The following is a 23,715-nucleotide window of genomic DNA, read 5'->3' as shown; positions in this document are numbered from 1 at the left end:
CGTTTCCAGGCCTTTGACCATTTTGGTTGCCCTCCTCTGGACACGTTCCAGTTTGTCAATGTCCTTCTTGAACTGTGGTGCCCAGAACTGGACACAGTACTCCAGGTGAGGTCTGACCAGAGCAGAATACAGTGGCACTATAACTTCCCTTGATCTAGATGCTATACTCCTATTGATGCAGCCCAGAATTGCATTGGCTTTTTTAGCTGCCGCGTCACACTGTTGGCTCATGTCAAGTTTGTGGTCAACCAAGACTCCTAGATCCTTTTCACATGTACTGCTCTCAAGCCAGGTGTCACCCATCTTGTATTTGTGCCTCTCATTTTTTATGCCCAAGTGCAATACTTTACATTTCTCCCTGTTAAAATTCATCTTGTTTGTTTTGGCCCAGTTCTCTAATCTGTCAAGGTCGTTTTGAAGTGTGATCCTGTCCTCTGGGGTGTTAGCCACCCCTCCCAGTTTGGTGTCATCTGCAAATTTGATCAGGATGCCCTTGAGTCCATCATCCAAGTTGTTGATAAAGATGTTGAATAAGACCGGGCCCAAGACAGAACCCTGTGGCACCCCACTAGTCACTCTTCTCCAGGATGAAGAGGAACCATTGATGAGCACCCTTTGGGTCCGGTCAGTCAGCCAGTTACAAATCCACTGAGTGGTAGCATAGTCAAGACCGCATTTTACCAGCTTCTTTACAAGAATATCATGGGGCACCTTGTCAAATGCCTTGCTGAAATCAAGGTAGGCTACATCCACTGCGTTCCCTTCATCTACCAGGCTTGTAATTCTGTCAAAAAACGAGATCAGGTTAGTCTGGCATGACTTATTTTTCAGAAATGCCTGCTGACTATTGGTGATCACAGCATTCCTTTCTAGGTGCTCACAGATTGTTTGCTTGATGATCTGCTCCAGAATCTTCCCTGGTATTGATGTCAGACTGACTGGGCGGTAATTATTTGGGTCCTCTCTTTTCCCCTTTTTGAAAATAGGGACAACATTTGCCCTCCTCCAGTTCTTATGTTCTTATGTTCTTATCCACAAATTCTTGTGTGCAACAGCATGATGCACACTGCCTAGGGTTGCGGTATCTCCAAGTCCCTCAGATCTGGGCAGGTTTTAGGCACATTACTTTCTACTCAATGCAAATCAACTTGCTGCCCAAATTAGCACATATGCTCTCTTTTTCTCATCTGAGCAATAAACCAATCTTTCCTACTTTCTGGTGTGATGTGTTCTTTACCAGCTATGAAGGTGAATTGGGGTGCATTTATTTTAAATGGGCACAAGTTCCGACACGTTTCCATTCCTCTCAGGGTGTAGGTTGGATTCATGTGCATGGTGGACATGTATGTGGATTCTGACATACACCGCCTAACATCCTGCTGTTATCACTGCTTCAACTCCATTTGCCAAATTCACTGTTTGCATCTTAGCATCTACATTAATTAACTGGCTTATAATTTACCCAGAGAGTATGATCTTTACAAGACACAGGAGAAACTGAAATATATGCATCATACTTTGAACTTGACATTTGGCCCCTGCACTTTCCCAATCTTCATTATATAAATGGCATTCTTAATTTCTTCCATCTGTAATGGTTTTGCAAGAATTTCCTTTTGCTTGTGTATTTAAGATGTAGGAGAACCAACTGGGGAAAAAATGCTTTCAAAGTCACACACCATGTAGGATCATTATCCTTCCTATGTAATTTGGAGTAATACTTCTGAAACTCTGAATTTATTTCTTCTGGTACCGAACAGACGGTGTTACACTCACCTCTGACCAACAACATATAGTTCTGACTTTAAAAAAATGAAAAGTCAATTATCCAGTCTCTCACCACTTTCCCAATATATTTGGTGAATACATGTAAATCCAAATTCAGCCCTAATTTAATTTATATTTAGCGTGTTACAGATGTTTTCTATAAATATCTGAGGAAAAGGATGTTGCAAATTGATTTAGAAGAGAAACTTTGCTGTTTTCTGAAAATTCTCTTCCTGCAATGTTCTAATGCATTCCTTATGGAAGCCATATGCTATAATCTTGCTTCAAATGTAGCCCTTACACGCTTCCCATTCAATGTCACGTGAAGAAGTTACAACCCAATTAAGTTCAAAACATTCCTGAAGTCCAACACCTATCTGTATTTTACAATTTTCATTATTCAAAAGTCAAATATTTAAACACCGCAAACCAGAATTTCAAACCCCATCTGTTAGCTGCAGTGCCTAAAGATACTGGAACATGATGTAGAACAAGAATTGTATCACCACACACTATTACTCACTGGGCAAAGAAACAACCAAATTGTGAACCGAAAGCAAATTTGGTGTCCTAATGAGGAAAATGTCATGTTCTTTGGGATTACCGGTATGCCTTCTACCCATGATTTGCATTTGCCCCCAGACCTACATCACAAAAGTTGAAGGTGGCAGCAGAAAGTTCTGACCAGTTGCTCATGTCAGGGAAGAGCTGTCCTTCTCATATGTCCTGCATGCCTTTCTTCTCCAAGTCTCATAAACAGGCTGCTGGGTCCCACCAGTTGTGCTTCTGGTGTTCCTGAATGTAAAAAGAGCCCTGCTTGATCAGAACAAATGGCCACCTAGGCCACATTCTCACCAGATGTTTAAATCACTGTGGTACCACTTTGATGGCACCACTTTGGCTTCTCCCAAGGTATTATGGGAGCTGTGGTTTTTTAAGGGTGCTGAGAGTTGTCAGGAGACCCCTATTCCCCACCCAGAGCTACAATTCTCAGATTTTAGTTTAACAATCAACCCCTCTTCGGGGAACTGCAGTTCTGGGAAGGTAACTGGGCTCTCCTAACAACCCTCAGCACCCTTCACAAACTACACCCCCCAGAATTCCTTGGGGGAATTTAAAGTGGTGTCATCACGGTGCATTAAATATATGGTGCCCTTTATGTGGCCCTAAGTCCCAGCATCCTGTTCTCATGGTCACCAACCAAATGCCCATGTGAAGCCTGTGAGCAAAACGCAAGCACAACAGCACTCTTCTGACCTGTGATTCACAGAATGTAGTATTTCAAGGCATGTTGCCTTCAACAGTGGAAGCAGACCATCACGTCCCAGTTACTAGCTATCCTATAAGTTGGAAAGTTGAAGAAAAGCTCCTCAGTTCAGTTTCCCCCCAAACCATTTCACCACACTGGTTTCCCCCAGCAAATTCTGAAAACAATAGCCCGAAGTCAGGCTGAAAACAAAGCCATAGATTTCCCTCATCCATCCTCGTTGTGCTGTTCACACTTTCTATTTTAAACCAGGTGTTGGAACTGAGTTTTTGACGTTCTGCTCCTGGCGCTGCCACAAGGGCATGTCATTGACGGTTTGACAGGATCCCCGCTGCTATTTCTCCACACGCAAGTCAGGCCGCAACCAAGTTTCCAAGTGCGAGAAATTCCAGAATCCCACTGGCCTCAGCCACAAATAATTTTAGGGGAGCAACCCTAAGAACACTTAATCTGGCAATAAACCCCTTCGAAACGCAGCCAACTTACCTTCCAAGTAAACATGCATAGGCTCTACAGGTCTTAATGCTTAACCAAATCGAGGCTTTTCCAAGGCCTGCAAAGCTGCATCATAAATCTTTCTGTTACCAAAGCAGGCTCTTGTCTGAAACTGCATTCACTTCTTGTCTCTACTTGGACTGGACATAACTTAAAACAGTAGGTGCTGACCCCATTCATTTTTACTGCGTTACAAATCTGCCAAGAGCCCTGGGGAAAAAGGGACGTCCCTTTTTTCCAGACGAGATCGTGGTGGCCATTTTGGGTGATGCGCTCTTGCCCTGAAAAATAACATTTTTTTCTGGGCCAGAGGGAGGCATAGGTCATGCGACTCACCCAGAAGTGCATCCTGGAAGACGCACATCCTGGTTTTGTGTCTCCAAAAGTTGGGCAGAATGCTGTGTGAGGATCCTGCAAGCAAGATTGGAGCAAATATGGGAAGAGAGGCACAAGAGTAGTTTTGCACCTCAAAAGCAGCAGACACAAGTTTTTGCTGGCAAAAATGGTCCCCAGGGAAATCCTCTTGGGTCAAGATGCACTAAGTGCGGCCCTTTACAAACTAGATTCAACTACACTGACATAGATTTGCATCACTTCCCCTGAGCCATTTCAATCCCCAGACAGAGTATTGCCTTTTACAGATTAGCAGTGAGAAGCACACACAGCTTGCCATGCAACTCTGAAGGGCCGCTGCAGCTTGTTCTCTCTTGCCTTTCCAGAGCTTTCTTCAGCTGCTTTCTCCGCTTCTCAGGGAAGCAGCACAGCATTAGTTTATGTGCATGCACACAAATGGCATAGCTGAAACAATATGAATCTCGCAAACTGTGGCACTATATAACTTTTAGAAGGCAGATTTAAGGTTTAATGCTTTATTATGTTTTAAAATATGTTGAAAGCCCCGCAGAGTGACTGGAGCAAGCCACGCAGATGGGCAGGGTACAAATAATAAGTTACTATTATTTATTATTATTAGCTGCAGATGTGGGTAGGACCTGCATTCTTCAACCTGAGTCGCTGAGCTGGCAAGTCTAATACAGTTTTGATCCTACCATGAATTCTTAGTGAGAAGTACAAAGACAGGCGTTATGCCTGAACTGGGAATTCCAGTAATGAGCAGAAGGTGTGGGGAGCTCAGCACCCTGCTTGCCGATGTCCCTGTGGGCAGAAGCTCCAGCTGTTCCCAGGGAAAGAGGAGAAATTAGGGTCATTTTAAAATGTGAACCAAACTCATTTGCACTTCCCAAAACAACGCCAAAACCCAAACACAGGCTGTTTCTGAAATTTACACTTCTCCAACTATTGCAAAGTAAGCTCCCGACCCAAATGTGTACGTTTGTGTCAACGTGTGAAAAATGCGTGTATTGGTGAACATAACAAATATGCATTTTATTAGACAAAACAGCATAGAGAAATATATATTGGCAGAAATGCACACCAGAGATTTTTGTGAGGATTAAAAAAAAATATGAAACAGAAGTGTGGCAAGATGAATTTAAGATTGAAAAAGAAATTTGACAAAATTTTCCATGCCCACCAACTACCCGCAGCCTTCCCAGACTGAACCAAACACACTTTCAACCCCGCTTCAGACCTTCCCACAGTTGCAATGAACACCTGAAGAGAGCTTAGGAGAGGCAGCATTCTATTAAGAGTTACCAACTTTTTTGTGGCATGGCTCTCCGGCTTTTTAACAGGTACAGAAATGCGGCAGACAAAAAAAAAAAATTCTGATAGAGATGCTATAATGGGAAAAGCCACGTCTCAGAATTACGGTAGTAATTGCTGCTAGAAAGAACTGAAGCCCTGTTACAGACCAAAAAGTGAAAAAAAGGACAGGAACCCTCAGTTCTGTTCTGCAAGCTCAGTATGTCAAGCCTAAGTCCATCTCCTGCTTCTAAAATAAAAGAAGCACACAGCACTGAGACAATTTTACGCTAGCACACTTTTAAATTGCTCCCACAGGCTCTTTTCTGTTCACATGAGGAATCTGCTGCCTGGTTATCTTCACACCTGCTGCTACAGCAGCTGCACAGGGCATAGAACATGGAAACCAAGCAAGGGAAATTTTGCCATGCGAGGTGGAAACAGCCTGACTGCCTGTTCACTGTTTTAGAACCTTACCAATCTGTTAAAGCAAAGTTTTTCAGTAAAACCAACCTGCGGCAGTCACTGCCTTTTGGGCAGGAAACCCCGATCCCAACCTCATTGGAGCAATTTTTACATTCTGAAGATACGCTGCTGCTGCACAGGCAGAATGGCTGCAGAATCCAATGGAGGGAAACATAAACCAGAAAAGGCAAAAAATAAAAATAAAAAAGGTAAGCAATGACAGACACATCCTTACATGTTCTTGGGAACGTCACTAGTGCCCACCTATCAGGGATTGCCACCACTCATGGAGGCAAACAATGAATTTCACTGAAGGGGGCATCTCCCCAGCACTACATACACTGCTGAGACACCCCAGTCCTCTAGTCCCAGTAGTACAGCCTGTCAGAGAGACGGGGGCTCAAATACCCCCCCCCCATGTTATTCACACACTGTTTCAGAGCACATCACACACAAAGGATGGAGAAGACACAGCATGGCACCAACATAGGGGCAAGAAGCCTACAGAGAGAACACAAGTCAACGTCTGCTGTACTTGTGCATGAGAAGTCCTTCCCATGACACACTTTTCTCAGCAGCATTGAGAATGTTCTCTCACAGCTATAAGCAGATCTGCCAAGAGGAGAGAGGGAGGAGGCGGGACTCGCAAACTAAGCAAGACTTTTCTGTGTTTCCAGGAGCTCTCAACTTAGTCTTACCCAACATCCCTGCTGGTGACAGTTGTTAGGAACAGAACACAGAGCTAAGCAGTAACACACCCAACCCAAGAAAGGAGAGCCAGTGAAGAACAATAGGAAACAGCTCCTGCCCACCACTCTCCCCATCCCTGTGAAATGTTGTGTCTGGCACACAGCATGCCGGGGGTTAATGCCTGGCTAGGGATGGGAGCAGCTGCAGCGTGGTGGGCAAATGAGGTCAGGCCACCAGACAAAGTGGCTATTGTGAGGCCAGAGGCTTCTGTTTGATGGCCTCCCACCTACCATCTCACCACGTGGCAAACTGAAGCAGGCCAGGGAGCGTGTGCGCAAATATTTGTGTGTCTGTGTGCACACACACACACACATATATATACCGTATTTTTCACTCTATAAGACGCACCAGACCATAAGACGCACCTAGATTTTGGAGGAGGAAAACAAGAAAAAAATATTCTGAATCTCAGAAGCCAGAACAACAAGAGGGATCGCTGCGCAGCAAAAGCAGCAATCCCTCTTGCTGTTCTGGCTTCTGGGATAGCTGCGCAGCCTGCATTCGCTCCATAAGATGCACACACATTTCCCCTTACTTTTTAGGAGGGAAAAAGTGAGTCTTATAGAGCAAAAAATACGGTATATGCATGCACATGCACACGCATGCTCAAAGAAAGAGGGGGCCAAATACATATTATTTGCCTGCAAGCAATTGGCTCAAAGAGGAGAATTCTTTGCTGAGTTTCTCCCTCCCTCCCCCATAGCCAATCCTAAACACAGAAGAACAGCTCCCCACTGTCAGATCCTTTTGCTCCCAGTTACAATTTATGACAGGCATAAGTTGCACAACCTGTTAAGGTGTGACAGAAGAGCTCCTCCCTCTGATCTTTTTTTTTTAACCTACATTTTCATCCCATCTTTCCTTCAAGTTGATCAAGGTGGTGTAAACAGAGCACCACCCCCACCCCCAGCAACCTTGTGGGGCATGCTGGAGACAGCAAATGACCCAAAAGAACTGCATGGCTGAGTGGTGATTCAAACCCTGGTCTCTCAGCTCTTTAGTCCAGCACTCTGGCCATTATGCCAGGCAGAGAGGGCACTTTTTGTGGGTTTGCATTAGTGGCAGTCAGATTTTTTATTTTTTTATTTTTACAGGTGTGCATCTTTTCTTCAAACTGTATGGAATTCACAACAGCAAAACATGCATCTCACAGACAGACAGCCCCAATGCCAGTGAACTAGAGCCCTCTATTTTCTGATTTCTTTTCCTCTAACAGCTGTGTTTGCCACTGAATGTCCATGCCCCAGATTAGGGCTGGCTGAACCCTACCGCCATCATCATAATCATCACAATTTCCTGCTCTTAAAGCAGCTTTAAGTCAACAGTCAATGAAATACACATTAATAAAACAATAAAACAGATACACACAAGGCAGCTGCCATTAAGCAATGTTTCTAAAGGTAAGCAGATTTTTTAAGGTACATTACGGGGCAGGAAATGCGTTCCCCAGGTGGGGGAATTGGATCTGGCTGGGGTGGCCAATTCTTTATCTCTCCCCCATATCCCCGGGGCTAAGCTCGACAGGTGGGCAGGGCAATCTACCTGCCAGACCGCTGACATCACAATGGCATCAGGTGACCCATTTCTTCCCCAAGTCTGTGAAATCAAACAGTGTGGGCGAAGGTATCATGCTTTGCAAACCCTGATAAGCAATCAACGGTTGGGGCTCGCAAAGCACCATGCGAGTGCTGCCAATCGGCTGTGCCTGCAAATTCCCTTTTGGGCCAACCATGTCTTAATTTAATTAATTGCATTTCTATCCCACCTTTTTCTCCATGGAGCTCAAGGTGGACTGTTGTTTTGCTTTTGGTTTAACTATTTATTTTGTGCTTTTATCCTGTATTTTTATCTTGGCGAAGCTCCCCGAGATCTTCAGCTGAAGGGCGGTAAATTTAAAGAAAGAAAGAAATGTTCTCTCCCCTTCTCATTTAACCCCCACAACAACCCTGTGAGGTAGGTTAGGCTGAGTGTGAGCGATTGGCCCAATGTCACCCTTCATGGTGGAGTGGGGATTCAAATCCTGGCCTTCCTGGCCCTTGTCCGGCACCCTAACCACTACACCACACTGGCTTTAGCTTTACAGTGGTTTCCTTTGAAGTGATGGAGGAGCTAGAAGTCTCTTAGCTGTTATGACAAGCCTTGAGCTGAGCTATCTATACCTATCTCATATTCAGAGGCCTATCTCTCAGCATCAGGGCCCAGCTCCACCTTGGAGGGACCCTGGGCAAAGTGTCCTCTCAGTGCCCTGTCCCCTTCTCTGTCAGTGGGTGCTGGTGAGCAATGAAAATCTCTTAAGGAGAATTTATTATCCAGGGGCCACAGTGGCAAAAATGTAGTCTTCCCAAAATTAAGGCGATGTCATTTCATTCATAGGGAACCCTAGTGGTCCCTACCAGAAGATCCTCCCGACAACAGCTACTGCAAAGGGGGATTTTGAATCTTTGTGAGGACTAGCCCATTTATAAAGATAAAGGGACCCCTGACCATTAGGTCCAGTCGTGACCGACTCTGGGGTTGTGGCGCTCATCTCGCTTTATTGACCAAGGGAGCCAGCATTTGTCCACAGACAGGTTCCGGGTCATGTGGCCAGCATGACTAAGCCACTTCTGGCAAACCAGAGCAGCACAGGGAAATGCCGTTTACCTTCCCGCCGGAGCGGTACCTATTTATCTACTTGCACTTTGACGTGCTTTCAAACTGCTAGGTTGGCAGGAGCAGGGACCAAGCAACGGGAGCTCACCCTGTCTCAGGGATTTGAACCGCCGACCTTCTGATCAGCAAGTCCTAGGCTCCTAGGTTTAACCCACAGCGCCACCCACGTCCCTTAGCACACCCACGTCCCTTAGCCAGTGTGGTGTAGTGGTTAAGAGCGGTAGTCTCGTAATCTGGGGAACTGGGTTCGCATCTCCGCTCCTCCACATACAGCTGCTGGGTGACCTTGGGCCAGTCACACTTCTCTGAAGTCTCTCAGCCCCACTCACCTCACAGAGTGTTTGTTGTGGGGGAGGAAGGGAAAGGAGAATGTTAGCCGCTTTGAGACTCCTTAAAGGGAGTGAAAGGCGGGATATCAAATCCAAACTCTTCTTCTTCTTCATTTAGTACATCCCTAATTATTTCCTAAAGCCTCTACCATAACTAATGCAAGCAAATGCTCTTATTCAACAGTAATTAAATTGTGTAAAAAAAAAGGGGGTGTACCCTCCAGCAAGCATTTTCCCCACACAGATTAAATTTATCATTCCTATTCCAGGCCACACCATTGCTATGCTGGCTGGGGATGATGGAGAATTATAGTCCAAAACAGCTGGGGGGCACCAGGTTGGGAAAGGCTGATCCTATAACACAGCAGCATAAATGCCTAAGAGTCAGTAAACCTTCACATGCCGCTATGTTTATTTTTGCCGTATTAGACTCATTTGTATAATATGCAAACAAGTCAGCTTTTTGCATCAATAAGCAGCGTTGTTTGGAACCATCAGCAAAGACGACGAACGGGGTGAAGAGTCTGTTTAATATCATTAGGAGCTTCCTGAGGATGACAGCAGAATAATAATTAATTAGAAAGAGGAAACATCATGGACCATCCCGCCGTTCTCCAGTTTCCATCTCTGCTATCTTGTTCCCACTGAGCATCACGTACATATTGAATGACACACAGGGGCCCACGGGAGCCATGGAGGGGCTAATGGGATAAAGGGATCTCGCTCTCCAGTGATTTGATCCACTGACGCAACATATAATTAAACGGCTGCGATTGGAGAGAGTTTTCTCCCTGATGCTCACCAGCTAATTGCTTGACTGCCTGTACTATGCCTGATGCCAGGTAGCGGGGGGTCAGCTACATACAGTGGTACCTCGGTTTAAGAACAGCCCTGTTTACAAACTGTTCGGTTTACAAAGTCCGCAAAACCGGAAGTAGTGTCCCAGTTTGCAAACTTTACCTCAGTCTAAGAACGGAAGCCGAACGGTGGAAGGGCACCAGTGGCAGGAGGCCTCGTTAGGGAAAGCACGCCTCAGTTTAAGAACGGTTTTGGTTTAAGAATTGACTGCCGGAACGGATTAAGTTCGTAAACCCAGGTACCACTGTATTCGGAGCCTGTTTTACTAGGCCTTAAAAATAGCTTTGGTGTAGCGCTGTGCTTCTCAAAGGAGACAAACTCCAGAAGCTCCTTCAACGGGAGGTTCTGCTGTCACAAATAGATGTGGACTCAATTCAAACTAGGTTTGGCCTTAGCAAGCAACTGCAGAGAACCATCATAAGGAAGCACTCCTTCTGTTAAAGAGTGCCCATATTTGTTGCCCCCATGAGCTCCGAATCTCTTGAAATGGCTGCATTTTCCTCCCTCCAATCATGGCTTTGTGTATGTGCAAGGGATGTTTCAGTCTCTCCCCCCCCCCCCCAAAAAAAGGGCTTCTTATTCCCAAGTCACATTTCGTGTACCGTGGACAAAGGAGAGAGATAAAGTGCATCTTTCAGGAGGAGGAAGGCAGAGCTCGCCCTCCAGCCATTGGTTGCAAGGTTAATTAGAGTAAGTTCTTCTACGGCTTGGGTTAAAAATCAGAATCAAAGAGGAACTCAGGGTCATAATGTTCCTCGCCCATCAAAGGTAAGCATTATGAGTTCTCAAGAATAATAGTCAAACTTGTGATTTATGCACTTCAGTGTCATCTCAACCCCAAATGCTGGGATGGGTGAGCTATGACAGAGTATACCAGAGGAGAGAATCTCTGTCAACGAAACACAGCGGGCATTATAAATTCTGAAAGAAACTGTGCCCCTGAGAAAGGTGAATGGAAATTTTGCCTTCAACATCAGCAAAGCATAGCACTCTTACCAACAATGTTTAGCTGCTCTCACTCTGCGTTTTTTATTTCCCTGTAACAACGGCATCTTCACAAAAGGCTGTATGCTTGGGAAAATAAATGGAAATCTTGCAATGTCTTCAGCACCATCTCCTCTCACACAGAAGTCAGTCATTCAGTGGTAAGTCGACTGCCAAACGCTTGAGGAAATCCCTACATACACACACACACACACACGCCTGCCAAAGTTTCTGTATGTAAATATAAGGAGTCCATTCATTAATTCACATCCACCCAAACTCCTGATGACTTCTATAACAAACACTATAGACGAGCATATTGGAGCCAGATTTCCAGTGTATAAATAGGTTCTTCAACAGACAACAGAAACTTTCCATAGCTGGGTTCAATTCCGTATTAAATATTCCACTCATTTGTAAAGGACCATCTCATTTTAAATTGTGCCTCTTTATCTCAGCTATCAGGGCAGTTCATAGCATTTTAAAACAGCAGCAAGATATAGAACACAACATAATTAAAGACTGGCTCACACTTGACAGGAGCCTTCACACAAACACATTTGAAGTACATAGACTTCACCAGCCAGATACATAGGCACCATTTGTAGGAATCTATCCTGTCTTATGGGGAGTTCTGAGAAATGCATCCAGGGCAGGGATGGGGCACCTATGTCCCTCCAAATGTTGCTGAACTACAACACCCATCAACCCTGATATTGGCCATGTTGGCTGTGGCTGATAGGAGTTGTAGTCCAGCAACATTTGGAGGGCCACAGGTTCCCCATCCTTGATTTAGGGGCCGCCACAGGGTATGATTTGATCCCAAAGTAAGCAGAGTATTGCCATCAACCTTGGAAGAAGCCCAGGATCATGGAGACATCCACAACAAAGCTTATCCTTCATGGATGCACCACTGCTTAGGAAACGTGTTTTGCACAGGTTTTTGTCACATCTTTCTCACTTCCTACACTGACAGATCACAGGAAAACAGAACGGGAAAACTTGCAGGTATATTAAAAAACCAAGCCAAACACCATCTGCCAAGCAAAAAGGGTTTTCTATTTTTTAAAATAATAAAAGTAGTCCTGGAACGCTTCTGTAGGATTCCCCTGAAGATATGGGTTCTGCAGTTGGATGCACATGAAATGTTAGACCTAACATGCCAGAGTGAACATACTACACCAGCCCTACTGGCCCAACTGGGTTGGCCACCAGTAAGATTTAGGAGAGGAAGCTGGGACTCTCCCAAGAATTCATTTGCCAACATATGCTTGAATGATGAAGCAGCCGTTCCCAATTTCTGAAGTCATTGAGATAACCCAATCTCTATCTGCATTCCCCGTGGCTTCAACAAACAGAGCTAACAGCTTGTTTGGCACACAAGCGCACATTCAGTCTAACCCAAGCAGTTGTGGATACTGACATACAAGCACTCCAAAGAATGGGCGCATTGTTTACGTGGATTAAAACAAGGAGCACTGTGTGTGGGGTGGTTTGAGTGAATTGCAGAGCAGGTTGGAGAGTGTTCACACCCTCAAAGTACGGAGGACACACCACTCTGGCACCACCCGGATGCCAGAGTATGTGCAACAAGGGCCGCCAGCGTGACCTTTCCTTCTGGATGACAGCCAGAGCAGCAGCCCAAAACTAATACCCTCTTACCAGGCTGCTGAGCTCAAGAGTCAAAAGGTGGCCACAAACCGGGAAAGATTCCAGTGAGCAGGCCAATTCCATTAAAAACAAAACAAAAAAAACCCCTGATGGCTTCAGCTTCAGAAGTATTATTTATTGCCAGATGCTGGGATTGCTTACAGGACAGTGCTAGCGAGTCAAGACTGCTCTTGTATCATTTTCATGCAATTAACCAATAATTTCCTTCCATCTGACGGGACATCCTTAAAAGTCCCACTTGTTCAGGCCAAAAGCCAATCTAGACCAGCACTATGTTCTCACAGCGGCCAACCAGATCCCCAAAGGAGGCCCACGAGCAGCACCCAAGAACTAGAGCAATTTCCCCACACCTTTGATATATATATATATATGTGTGTGTGTGTGTGTGTGTGCGCGCGCGCGCGCGCATTTTTTGATCCATAAGAAGGTTGTGGGCTCCCTCCAATTTCCCGACCTCCCATGATCCTCTCCTTCAAAATTAAACAGTTTAATCTGCGAGCCTAACCTTTTCTCTTCCTCCTCAACCAACCCAGAAGAGCTCAAGCCAAGCCTGACCTAGGCATGTGGGAGAATGAGGTGGGAAAATACCATTTTTGGATGTTCCTGTTGGAGGAAAGCGAACACAACTTCCTGCCACTAAAGTCTTGCACATTAAGTAGAAAACAGACCAAGCAGACTAGATCTTCTTTGCTTTTTTGTTTGTTTGTTTAAACACATTCAGGTCTTTTCTGTATTCATAATAATAGAAATGTAGAGTTGGAAGGGACCTCAAGAGTCATCTAGTCCAACTTCCTGAAATGCAGGAATCACACCTAAAGGATCCATGACAGATGGCCATCCAACCTCTGCTTAAAAACCTCCAAGAAATGAGAGGCCACCACTTTCTGAGGTGGTCTGTTCCATTGCTCTTGCCATAAGAAAGATATTCCTAATGTTTAGTCACAATCTTCATTCTTGTTATTTGAATCCATTGGTTTGGTTGGCCCAGCTTTTAAGAGTAACCCTGCTGCTGCTCCTGTTAAAAATATGACTGGTGCGGGGAGGGTTACAATTCTGTTAATCTGGCTATGCTACAGCTACCTGTTAAAGGCTCTTGAATCTAACTCTTCTGGCTCCTCTTCATCTGCTTAAACTGCAAGATCAGACCAGCCTACTTCATCTGTTAAGAGCAAGAGCAAGCGCTCACCAGGGCTTCTGTTGAATTTCTGGAATTTTGCTCCTTCCCACTGACCAGATGCCAAGAAGACCATCCTCTTGCAATTTTGAAGAGAGTTGCAACAGCAAAGAGAGATTCCAGCAGGTGACAAAGTTTCTCTTCCCCTGCACCACAAGTTGTGGCTTTCAAAACGTCATCTTCTACACAATTTATTACTTCTTTACTTTTGTTATTATTGATTCCCTTTAATCCCCGCTCTCCACCATCAGGTTCCAGGATGGGTTACTTACACCCATTTGAAATCCAATATTAAAAACATTAAAAACAAATGACAGTCACAGGAATGGGCTGGGTCTTTTAAAAATCTCTCTCTCAGGTGTCAAAGCCCAAGGCAAAGAGGTGCATCTTCAGCATATGATGGAAACTATATACAGTCATACCTTGGCTCCCAAACGCCTTGAGAGTCGAATGTTCTGGCTCCCGAATGATCGGAAACCGGATTGTTCCGATTTTCGAATGTTATTTTGGAAGCCAAACGTCCAACGGGGCTTCCGATTGGCTGCAGGAGTTTCCTGCAGCCAATCAGAAGCCACGGTTTTGATTCCAAACACTTCGGAAGTTGAATGGACTTCTGGAACGGATTCCGTTTGACTTCCGAGGTACGACTGTACTGAAGCTGTAAGATGCACCTCTGTCGAGAGGGAATTGCACAGCCCAGAAGCTGCCACAGAGAATGTTCTCTGCCACCACAACCTGAACTTTTGAGGGTGGTGGAACTACTAAGAGAGCCCTCTCTGCCAGTACCAACACTTGAGAGGGTCTATAGGGAAGGAAATGGTATTTGAGGTGTTTGAGGCCTACACAGTTTAGGACTTTAAACGTTAATGTGAGTACCTTGAATTGGGCCTGGAAAGAAACTGGCAACTATGACAACTACAGGTGCTCTTCCGCCTCTTTGCAACGGCCATCACCTCAAGTCAACCAAAACAAGTTGTCTGATCTCTCTCTCTCACACACACACCATCTGCCTCCTGTCCTACAGCACTTCCCCACAGGCTCCCCTGAAAAGAAGAGTCTGCCCCCTCCATCCAGAAGCAAGCAGCGGCCCTGGGCTTTCTGGGACACGAACACAAAGGCCTCATTAAAATGCATGCGGCTGGCAGCATGTCCCGGGTGTAATTAGGACGTTGCCCAAGGACAGCGATCAAGGGGTGGAAGGAGACCACTGAATACGCTGTAGATGTATCAGTGCCTTTGTACGCAAGCCAAGCTGTTTCAGCCCCATTTGAACAAAAACAAAATGGAAAGGGACCCGAGGTGGGAAGAGAGCCAAATGCAAAGGAACATGCACACTGAAGCAAACGCTCCTCTGCAAAGGCACCACAAGCAGCCTAGCATGACAAGCAGATGGGGCAGCTGCTTTCTCCAACTGATTACAGGCAAACAATACACCACCAAGCCCAATGAGCGAGGCAATGGGACACCGGTGGCCCCCGCCAATGAAACCAACAGGCTGAGAACATGAAGCGTTTCCAGAAAGGAGAGAAGGCCAGAAAAAACGGAACCCCTGGCAAGCGAACACAGGAAGTCAGATTCCATGCAGTGCAGAAGGTAGTTACTAGACCACCAAGAGCTAAAGCAGGGATGGAGAACTTCTGGTGCTCCTCAGATGTTCTTGAGCTCCTCAACTCCCATTAGCCCCAGCTTCCACATCCAAGGATGAGGAACGATAGGATATCTAGTGAAGCTATATCTGGTGAGCCAGAGGTTCCCCATCCCTAGGAATAAAGGCTATTGGGTTCTAGGGAGCAAGGGAGCTCAGGGTAGTCAAAGCAGTTCCAACTGTGCCTCATTCCAGGAGGGAAAGTCTGAGCAATTATTCTACCACATAATTTGTGAGACTACTGGCAGAGAAACTCTGTGCGCCATCTGGGGGTGGCTCTTCCCACCTGCCTCATCCCACCTCCCAGACCCAGGAGCCTTCCTAAGGGAGCCTCAGCCAGGAGGAGGACTGCAAGTGGCCTCCAAGACCTGTTGGGTTTAGGTGCAGAATAAGAAAGTACATATTATGGTTGATTGGCCTATTTGTAAGCTTTTAACGTTCATTTTTTAACATAAATGTAAATTTTAAACAAGAAGTCTTAACGGTTGAATTGCTAGTGGTGTTTCATTTTCTTTTCATTTGTATACCTTTCTATATGTATTACTGTCACAACAGCCTGCTATATTTTCGTGAACTGTGAACTGACTACAAATGGAATCAAATCGGGTAGAACTTTCTGGAGGAAAGAGCTGTTCAGCCGTGGAACGGACTCCCTCCAAAGATAGTGGACTATCCTTCACTGGAGGTTTCTAAGCAAAGGTTGGATGGCCATCTCTTATGGATGCTTTCGTTGAGATTCCTCAACCCAAAGGTTTGGGTTGGATGGCTCTCAGAGGCGCTTCCAGCTCTGCAGATTCTAAATGCATTCGTAGAATAGTTCGTAGACCAGCCAACTGACTATCAACGCAACATGGCCTTACCTGCTGCATTTTTTCCAGGTCAAGGCTGGGCCTTCCGACTTTGTCTCCATAACCTTGCCGGTGCCGCTTACAAGGCATCGCTTGCTCATAGCTGGCTCCGACGCTCGTGAAGATGAGAGGCCGGGACGTCGGGGTCCGTACCAAAGGCTGGAGTCTCTTGGGAGGGGAGGCACTGAAAAGCACTGGGCTAGGGGTGGCATGCAAGCCGTCCGCCGCTTCCGCCACCGGCCGGAACGACATGCCGCACAAGTTCTTCACCTCCTCGTCGCTTGAGGAGGTATTGCAGCTGTCACCGCAGCAGGAGAGCCTGTTGACCTGGGACCACTTTCGCTTCTCAGCAGCAAATTCGCAGCTAATACGTTCCAGCTCCTCTTCAGAGCTGTGGCGGTCCAGGCCAGGAGGAAAATGGGCTCGTACTTTGCAGCACTGGTTTTCTTGGTTCTGCAGCTGATTGGTTGCCAGGGGGGTCAAGGTGCAATTCCGTCTTCTCTCTGCAGAAGTAGATTTTTTAAAAAAGTGACTGAAGAGATCTCGGTCATGGCTGTCACATGATGGGAAACTGACCACGCCAGTATCCCTCCCCATCAAATGACTACTTCACCAGGGACCCTGGAAGGGGAGGTGGGGAAAGATTATTTATTAATTGAATAAATAATAATAATAATAATGTCCGCACACACCCCACTTTGGCCAGAGAGTCCAAGAACCCACTGGTGATTCTCCTGCAAAAGCAACAGCTGTTGAAATCAAGGCTCATTTGTGGAGAAGGAAAGGTCCAGCTGGTTTTCTAGGACCCAGCAACTTGCTCACTATACCTTCAGAGCAGAGCTTTGCAGAGGCAGAAGAAAGTGAGCTGAGCACTAATACAATGAGAGAGAAGAGACAAGAGTTGCGTGTGTTAGTGAAGATACCAAGCCTTTTGAATACTGAGCTTCAACCATTCTGTAATTACGAACCTTAGACTATTCCTTTGGGATCCCTTTTGAATATAATTTTTAATTTAATATTGAGGTTCCCCAAGGCTCTCCACCCAATATACATACAACAGACACATTCTTGTTGCCCCTGAACTTCACTACCCTTACCCATAACCAGGGTGCCTTTAGGGTCCTCATACATTGTTTGAGCTCCTACTTCCCACAGTACATTTAAAGAGCATGGCTGATTCTTGAAAACCACATGCATATCTAAAGTGGAGAGAGAGGTTGGGTAGAGGAAGAAGTCAAGTAGAAACTTGAACACAAGATGGTTATAGCTATTTGTTTTATTTTAGAACTTACATCCTGCCTTCTTTTTACCAACTGAACTTGCAAAATAGCGTAACTTTTCAAGCAACCGCAACCATAAAGGAAACGGTATGAAAAGAATGGCAAATGAAAGGTTCAGTCAAACGCCATTTTGAGCAGTAATGCAACATTCCCCAACTTGGCAGAAATGCATACGGCACAGAATTATTGTTAGAAGAAACTTGGCATTTTATATTTTTTACACGGTGCCAACAAGCGGTACCAGATGTTTTACATCTACCTTGCATTTCCAACATACGGTGCTACAAGGACTCTTTGTACAATGTATTTCCCCTACAAAGTGGCAAAGTACGTGGACTTATATTTCATAACACATGATTGGGCCATCAGTATCTCATGGCCAGGTATCTGCATCAAAGCAATTGCACTATGGGTTGTCAATCACAGACAATATATTCTTGCCACCTTTGATAGATACCTTACAAAGGTAGGTAAAGGTAAAGGACCCCTGGACAGTTAAGTCCAGTCAAAGGCGACTGTGGGGATGTGGCATTCATCTCGCTTTCAGGCTGAGGGAGCTGACATTTGTTCACAGACAGCTTTCCAAGTCATGTGGCCAGCATGACTAAACCACTTCTGGTGCAACAGAACACTGTGACAGAAACCAGAGCGCATGGAAACACTGTTTACCTTCCTGTCACAGGGGTACCTGTTTATCTACTTGCACTGGCATGCTTTCAAACTGCTATATTGGCAGAAGCTGGGACAGAGCAACAGGAACTCACCCTATTGTGGGGATTCGAACCGCTAACCTTCTGGTCAGCAAGCCCAAGGAGCTGAGTGGTTTAGACCACAGCACCACCCCCATCCCATATGATACCTTACAAAACACCACACTGTTCCCTGTAGAGAAATTCAAGCTCCACATATGAAAGAGTAAAGCAAGCAGCTCATCAGCCAGAAGAATCTAAACTAGATCGGCAATGCAGATAGAGGTCTACCATGGTGTGAAAATTCTGGCTTCAGGAGAGCAGATCCCAGCTGCTTTGCTCTTCCTTGCTCATTTTACTGCTGTACTGCACTGAACCAAGCCACAGTTTGGCTTGGTGTGTCGTCTGAACCCCCACTTAGGGTTTACCCTCTCCCAGATGAAGCACGGGCTGTAAGCCATGGGACAAACCTTGGTCACCGCTCATGGTTAGCCTGGAGACAGCTAAACCGCAAGCCTTGTTTTGGATGACACGCTAAGCCGAACCATGGCTTCAGCTTAGCTCAGTGCAGCATTCCAGCAACACAAACAAGGAGAACTGGAAGCTCCACCCAACTATGCAGTTCACTGGGTGAGCCTTGGTCCAACCACCATCATACAGCCCAGGCTACCGCCATTGGTACAAAGATAAAAATGGAGTTACTGCCCTGAGAAATCTATGGGGGTAATAAACAAGCCACACTTTATGTGTTCTTGATGCATTTTGCAGTCTCAGAGCTACCAAACGTGGGAAAGGTTCTGTGTAGTAAGGGGTCAATGGAAGGAGGCGTATATGGTGCAAGTTACATATAACAGAGTTGATAGAGCATGCAGGCATTGCAGATCAATAGTGGATAAGCCCTGCACCCTACGTGCTTCCCAGTTTACCTTTGTCAATCTGAGCAAGTTCCTGGTTCTCTCCCTCAGAGTCATCACTGTCTTCCTCATCACTCGGGGGATAGGAGATCTAGGAGAGAAACACATTAGGAAATAGTTTAATATAAAACAGGCATGCACAGATGAGTGTAATTCTGACCCTGGTCCCTTTCGCATGCATTCTGTCCTCTTTCAGTCGTTTTTTGGTGTGTTTTTAAGGCATGCATCACATTTATATTTGACTTTCTTTTTTCTTAGAACTTTATTAAGCAATTGAAATAGTTTGCAATGAAGCAAAACACAGAATCAGGTGGCAACTTGCTATTATTGGTTGGATATGACAATGGAACATGAAGTGGTTCAATCTAAAGTCAGACAAGGAAATAGGATTATTTTTCTTGAAGGAACAACGAGGGCTAGTAATAGTGGATATGTGTATGTAATCAACACCAAATTAAATCAATGAAAATGTCTCATCCTTAAGCATAACAGCTTTCAACCTGCTGTTCACAGTATTTCTTTATGCTCTTTAGCTTTGTTTTATTTTGATTATTAATAAAAAATAAAATAACTTTCAAAAAACGCTCACCCACCCAAGCATTTTAAATGAATGTTTTATTTCTGCCACTGCTGCTTCAGTTTTGCAAGTCACTTTTATCTATTTTTTTCATTCTTGTGCTGTTGTTTTTATTATGTCATGTCAGCAGCTTGGCAGGGGGTGGAATTTGAAGGACAAGATTTAACATTTGCTTGAACTAAATAATATCTATGCCATCTCCCTGGAGAGCCATGGGAACTGTATGACCTGGGGATAGCCAAGAATTCTATCAACTTCACCAGAATGAATCCCCCAAGAGTCTATAGACAGCCATAAAACAAATAAAACTGCCATAGTGTAATATAGATAAGCTCTTAGCTAAGCTGAATGATTACACCAGAACCCAGAGAATAGTGGTTTTCCAAACAGAGATGCTATTTCAAGAGCTCGGGTCCCCTTAGATCTCACATAATCTATTTTCGAAAACTGCTGCACTGGCCACACGTTCATTTCTGGGTCCAATTCAAGGTGCTCACGTTAATGTCTAAAGTCCAAAGTGACAAAGTCCCCAAATATCTGAAAGGCGGCCTTCTTCACTGCAGACCCCCTCAGGTGTTCAGTTCTATTGGGTGGATAAAAAATTAGTATTACTCTTATACAAAGGCACCCAGAACCTTTAAATAAACATTGCTCAAAGTAGAGAGTGTGCATGCAATTGTTTATATGTGGCCTAGTCAAAGAAAACCAATATATCAAGTGTGCAGACGTACACACTTTTGCACAGAAATGGGAAAGGGGGAAAAATAGGATGGAGGCTGCTTTCCAGAAGCACGCATGTGCTGGATCAGGGATATGCTACTACTGTTCACAGGATTCCCTGAGCTATCGGCTTTGTCTCAGCAGAAAGCTGCAGCTGTGTTTATTTAAGGAAGAAACTTGGACTGTAGCTGGAGGGCTTTGCTGCTGCAGCCTCGTTCACTCCTTGTCTCCGCTCAAGGCTGGAAAATTCCCAGGTTTCCTCCAGTCACAATTTAGGGGTGCCATTTCCCTATAAAAGTACATGTTGGAAAGCCTAGAGGAAAAAAAGGAGTTACAAGCCTAGGGATGCCGAGTTAATTTAAATGTTTAGATCTGGGGTAGCCAAGATGGTACCCTCCAGATGTTACAGACAACAACTCCCATCAGTCCCAGGCAACATAGCCAATGATCAGGGATTATGGGAATTGTAGTCCACAACAGCTGTAAATCTCTGACTGTGTGGCCCAGGCAGGGCCGGATTTAGGTTTGATGAGGCCTTTAGCTACTGAAGGTAATGGGGCCCTTTGTATGTCCAGCTGTCCTTTGTCAACAACAAATTGTCACTGTTTTTTGTGTTGAATATATGCTATATGGTAATTTATGGACCTAATAGGTATGTAAAGCCATTTGCACATAACAAAATATGTTTTTTATCATAGTAACTGTTGAACTGAAATACAATTAAGAAGTATATTAATAGTGAAATACAATTAAGTATATTAATAGTAAAATAATTATTAAGCTCTGACTATGTAAGTTTGATTTTATTTGTTTTTTTTATATATTATATTTAGGAAATGCACATCCAGTGGTTTTTTTCCTTTAAATTTTTTTGGGGCCCCCAAGAGAGTGGGGCCCTAAGCTATAGCTTGTTTAGCTTATACAGTGGTACCTCAGGTTACATACGCTTCAGGTTACAGACTCCGCTAACCCAGAAATAGTGCTTCAGGATGAGAACAGAAATCGTGCTCCGGCGGCACGGCATCAGCAGGAGGCCCCATTAGCTAAAGTGGTGCTTCAGGTTAAGAATAGTTTCAGGTTAAGTACAGACCTCCGGAACGAATTAAGTACTTAACCTGAGGTACCACTGTACATAAATCCAGCACTGGGCCCAGGGAACAGTGGGAAGTCGCTGAAAACCATTGGAAGAGCTGGCCTCTTGCCAAGGGAACATGCTGAGCACAAATATTTATTGAGCAGGTTAAGCTGGTGGTAAGGGTCCTAGGGAGTTCTTGTTTAAGATGCCAGCACCATTGTTTTCTCATGATCAGGCCTCCAATGTAATAAAAACAGCCCTAAGATAACTATCTGGGGCAATTATATTGGCTCTATTCGTTGGGTAGGGCAAATAAAGGGTTTTTTTTTATTTTCATATTAGTTTTCCGCTAACAAAGCTTGCCCATGTGGCCTAAACTGTGAATCAAGACTACCCATGTAGGATCTTTCGCGAGGTGCGCTCAGATTGTGTGGATGGAGCATTGGCAGGTGGGGAACAGCAGGCTTTTGATTCTCATGTTGGGTAAAAGATTCCTGCATTGCAGGTGGTTGGACTATATGACCCCCACCTCTACCATTCTCTGATTCTCTTATTCTATACCCCCTACTTTACATAAGTTCCTACAGATTGAAAAGCAGAACATTAAATGCTTGATGCAGCCATAGACAATTTCTACATACAGTGGTGCCTCGCAAGACGAAAAGAATCCGTTCCGTGAGTCTCTTCGTCTAGCGGTTTTTTTGTCTTGCGAAGCAAGCCCATTAGCGGATTAGCGGTATTAGTGGTTTAGCGGCTATTAAAGGTTTAAGGGATTAGCGGATTAGCTGCTAAAAGGCTATTAGCAGCTAAGTGCCTTAGAAAAAGGGGGTGGGGAGCGGAAAAAAACCCCCAGGAATCGCAAGACATTTTCGTCTTGCGAAGCAAGCCCATAGCAAATTCGTCCTGCGAAGCACCTCCAAAACGGAAAACCCTTTCGTCTAGCAGGTTTTCTGTCTTGCGAGGCATTCGTCTTGCAGGGCACCACTGTATTGCCCAACAAGGGCAATGTGCTCAAAGCACAACGGACTGTTAAAACAGTCAAATATATAGAGTAAATAAAAGTTATAATCACTGCCGTTTAACACCAACCGTTCAACAGTTAACGGTGTGTGAACTGGGCCTTGCCTCCAGTACTGTTTACAGGTAGTGCAATACTAAAATTAGTCCCCAAGTTCGTCCAACAGAAGCAAAGAGGGAGGACGTATTCCTCTTAAGGGAACTCATTTTCTAAAGAGGAGGGGGGTGAGAATAAACTAGAACACAGATGAAGAGCAAAAGGAAGAGGGTGAGAGAAATAGCCTCTCTGGGAGATGGCAGGATGGAAACAAATCCTGTTGAGCAAGACTTTCATCAGCTGAGTGAGAAAGCCCAACGGAAAGATCAAGCAACAACTGCACAACCGACCACAAGAAAATTCTGAATACTCTTGCTTCTCTAAACAATACTCCCAAGCATCCTGTTCAACTCTGCAAATGAACCAAGTAACAAACTGCACAGGAAGGATTGTTCAGCAGACTGGGAATTGGGAGAGACAGGGAGCCAAACTGCTGTAAATGGTTAGAAAGGTCACAGTTTACAGCAAGGGAGTCTCCAAGCTAAGATGTTAACCTTGAAAGTGCTGCCTTCCAAGCTTGTGTCCAATTAGTACCTGGGCAGGAGCCAGTGTTCCAATCATTCCTGACAAAACTATTCCAAATTACGGAGTAGGCCAGGGGTAGCTGATATGGTGCTCTCTGGATGTTGCTGGGATTCTGACTCCCATCAGCCCCAGCCAGGATGGTCACTGATCAGGAATGATGGGTGTTGTGGTCAAAGGACATCTAGAAGGCACCATGTTTGCTATTCAAGTCATGGAACATGCACCTAGTTTCCCACAGGTGGCAGTCACGGCCACCAACTTGGATGGCTTCA

At 45.0% G+C, this 23,715-nt stretch overlaps 1 protein-coding gene and 1 long non-coding RNA gene across 5 annotated transcripts in view; both read right to left on the bottom strand.

Moving 5' to 3' along the window:
* The window catches only part of LOC310674818 (uncharacterized protein), a 56,351-nt gene that overhangs the window by 26,797 nt on the left and 5,839 nt on the right, over positions 1 to 23,715 (bottom strand). For 2 of the 4 annotated variants that reach the window (XM_083434576.1, XM_083434577.1), the window contains exons 2-3: positions 19,445 to 19,523; positions 16,562 to 17,052 (exon numbers count right to left, since the gene is read on the bottom strand). In XM_083434576.1, the coding sequence (XP_083290702.1) occupies positions 16,562 to 17,052; positions 19,445 to 19,523 (570 nt within the window). Of the gene's footprint in view, positions 1 to 16,561; positions 17,171 to 17,241; positions 17,284 to 17,376; positions 17,422 to 19,444; positions 19,524 to 23,715 lie in introns of all 4 variants that reach the window. The other 2 variants (XM_083434578.1, XM_083434579.1) reach the window with 2 other exon arrangements.
* On the bottom strand, positions 9,760 to 11,933 carry LOC310674856. The gene is made up of 2 exons (XR_014509803.1): positions 11,224 to 11,933; positions 9,760 to 9,917 (listed from the first exon to the last, which is right to left on the bottom strand). It is a non-coding gene; the product is annotated as an uncharacterized lncRNA (long non-coding RNA).

This window comes from Podarcis tiliguerta (genome assembly GCF_965153285.1).
Source record: "Podarcis tiliguerta genome assembly, chromosome: 3".
Classification (NCBI taxonomy): Eukaryota; Metazoa; Chordata; class Lepidosauria; order Squamata; family Lacertidae; genus Podarcis; species Podarcis tiliguerta.
The sequence above is the reverse complement of the archived record's forward strand: the minus strand, read 5'-3'. Positions and strand labels throughout refer to the sequence as shown.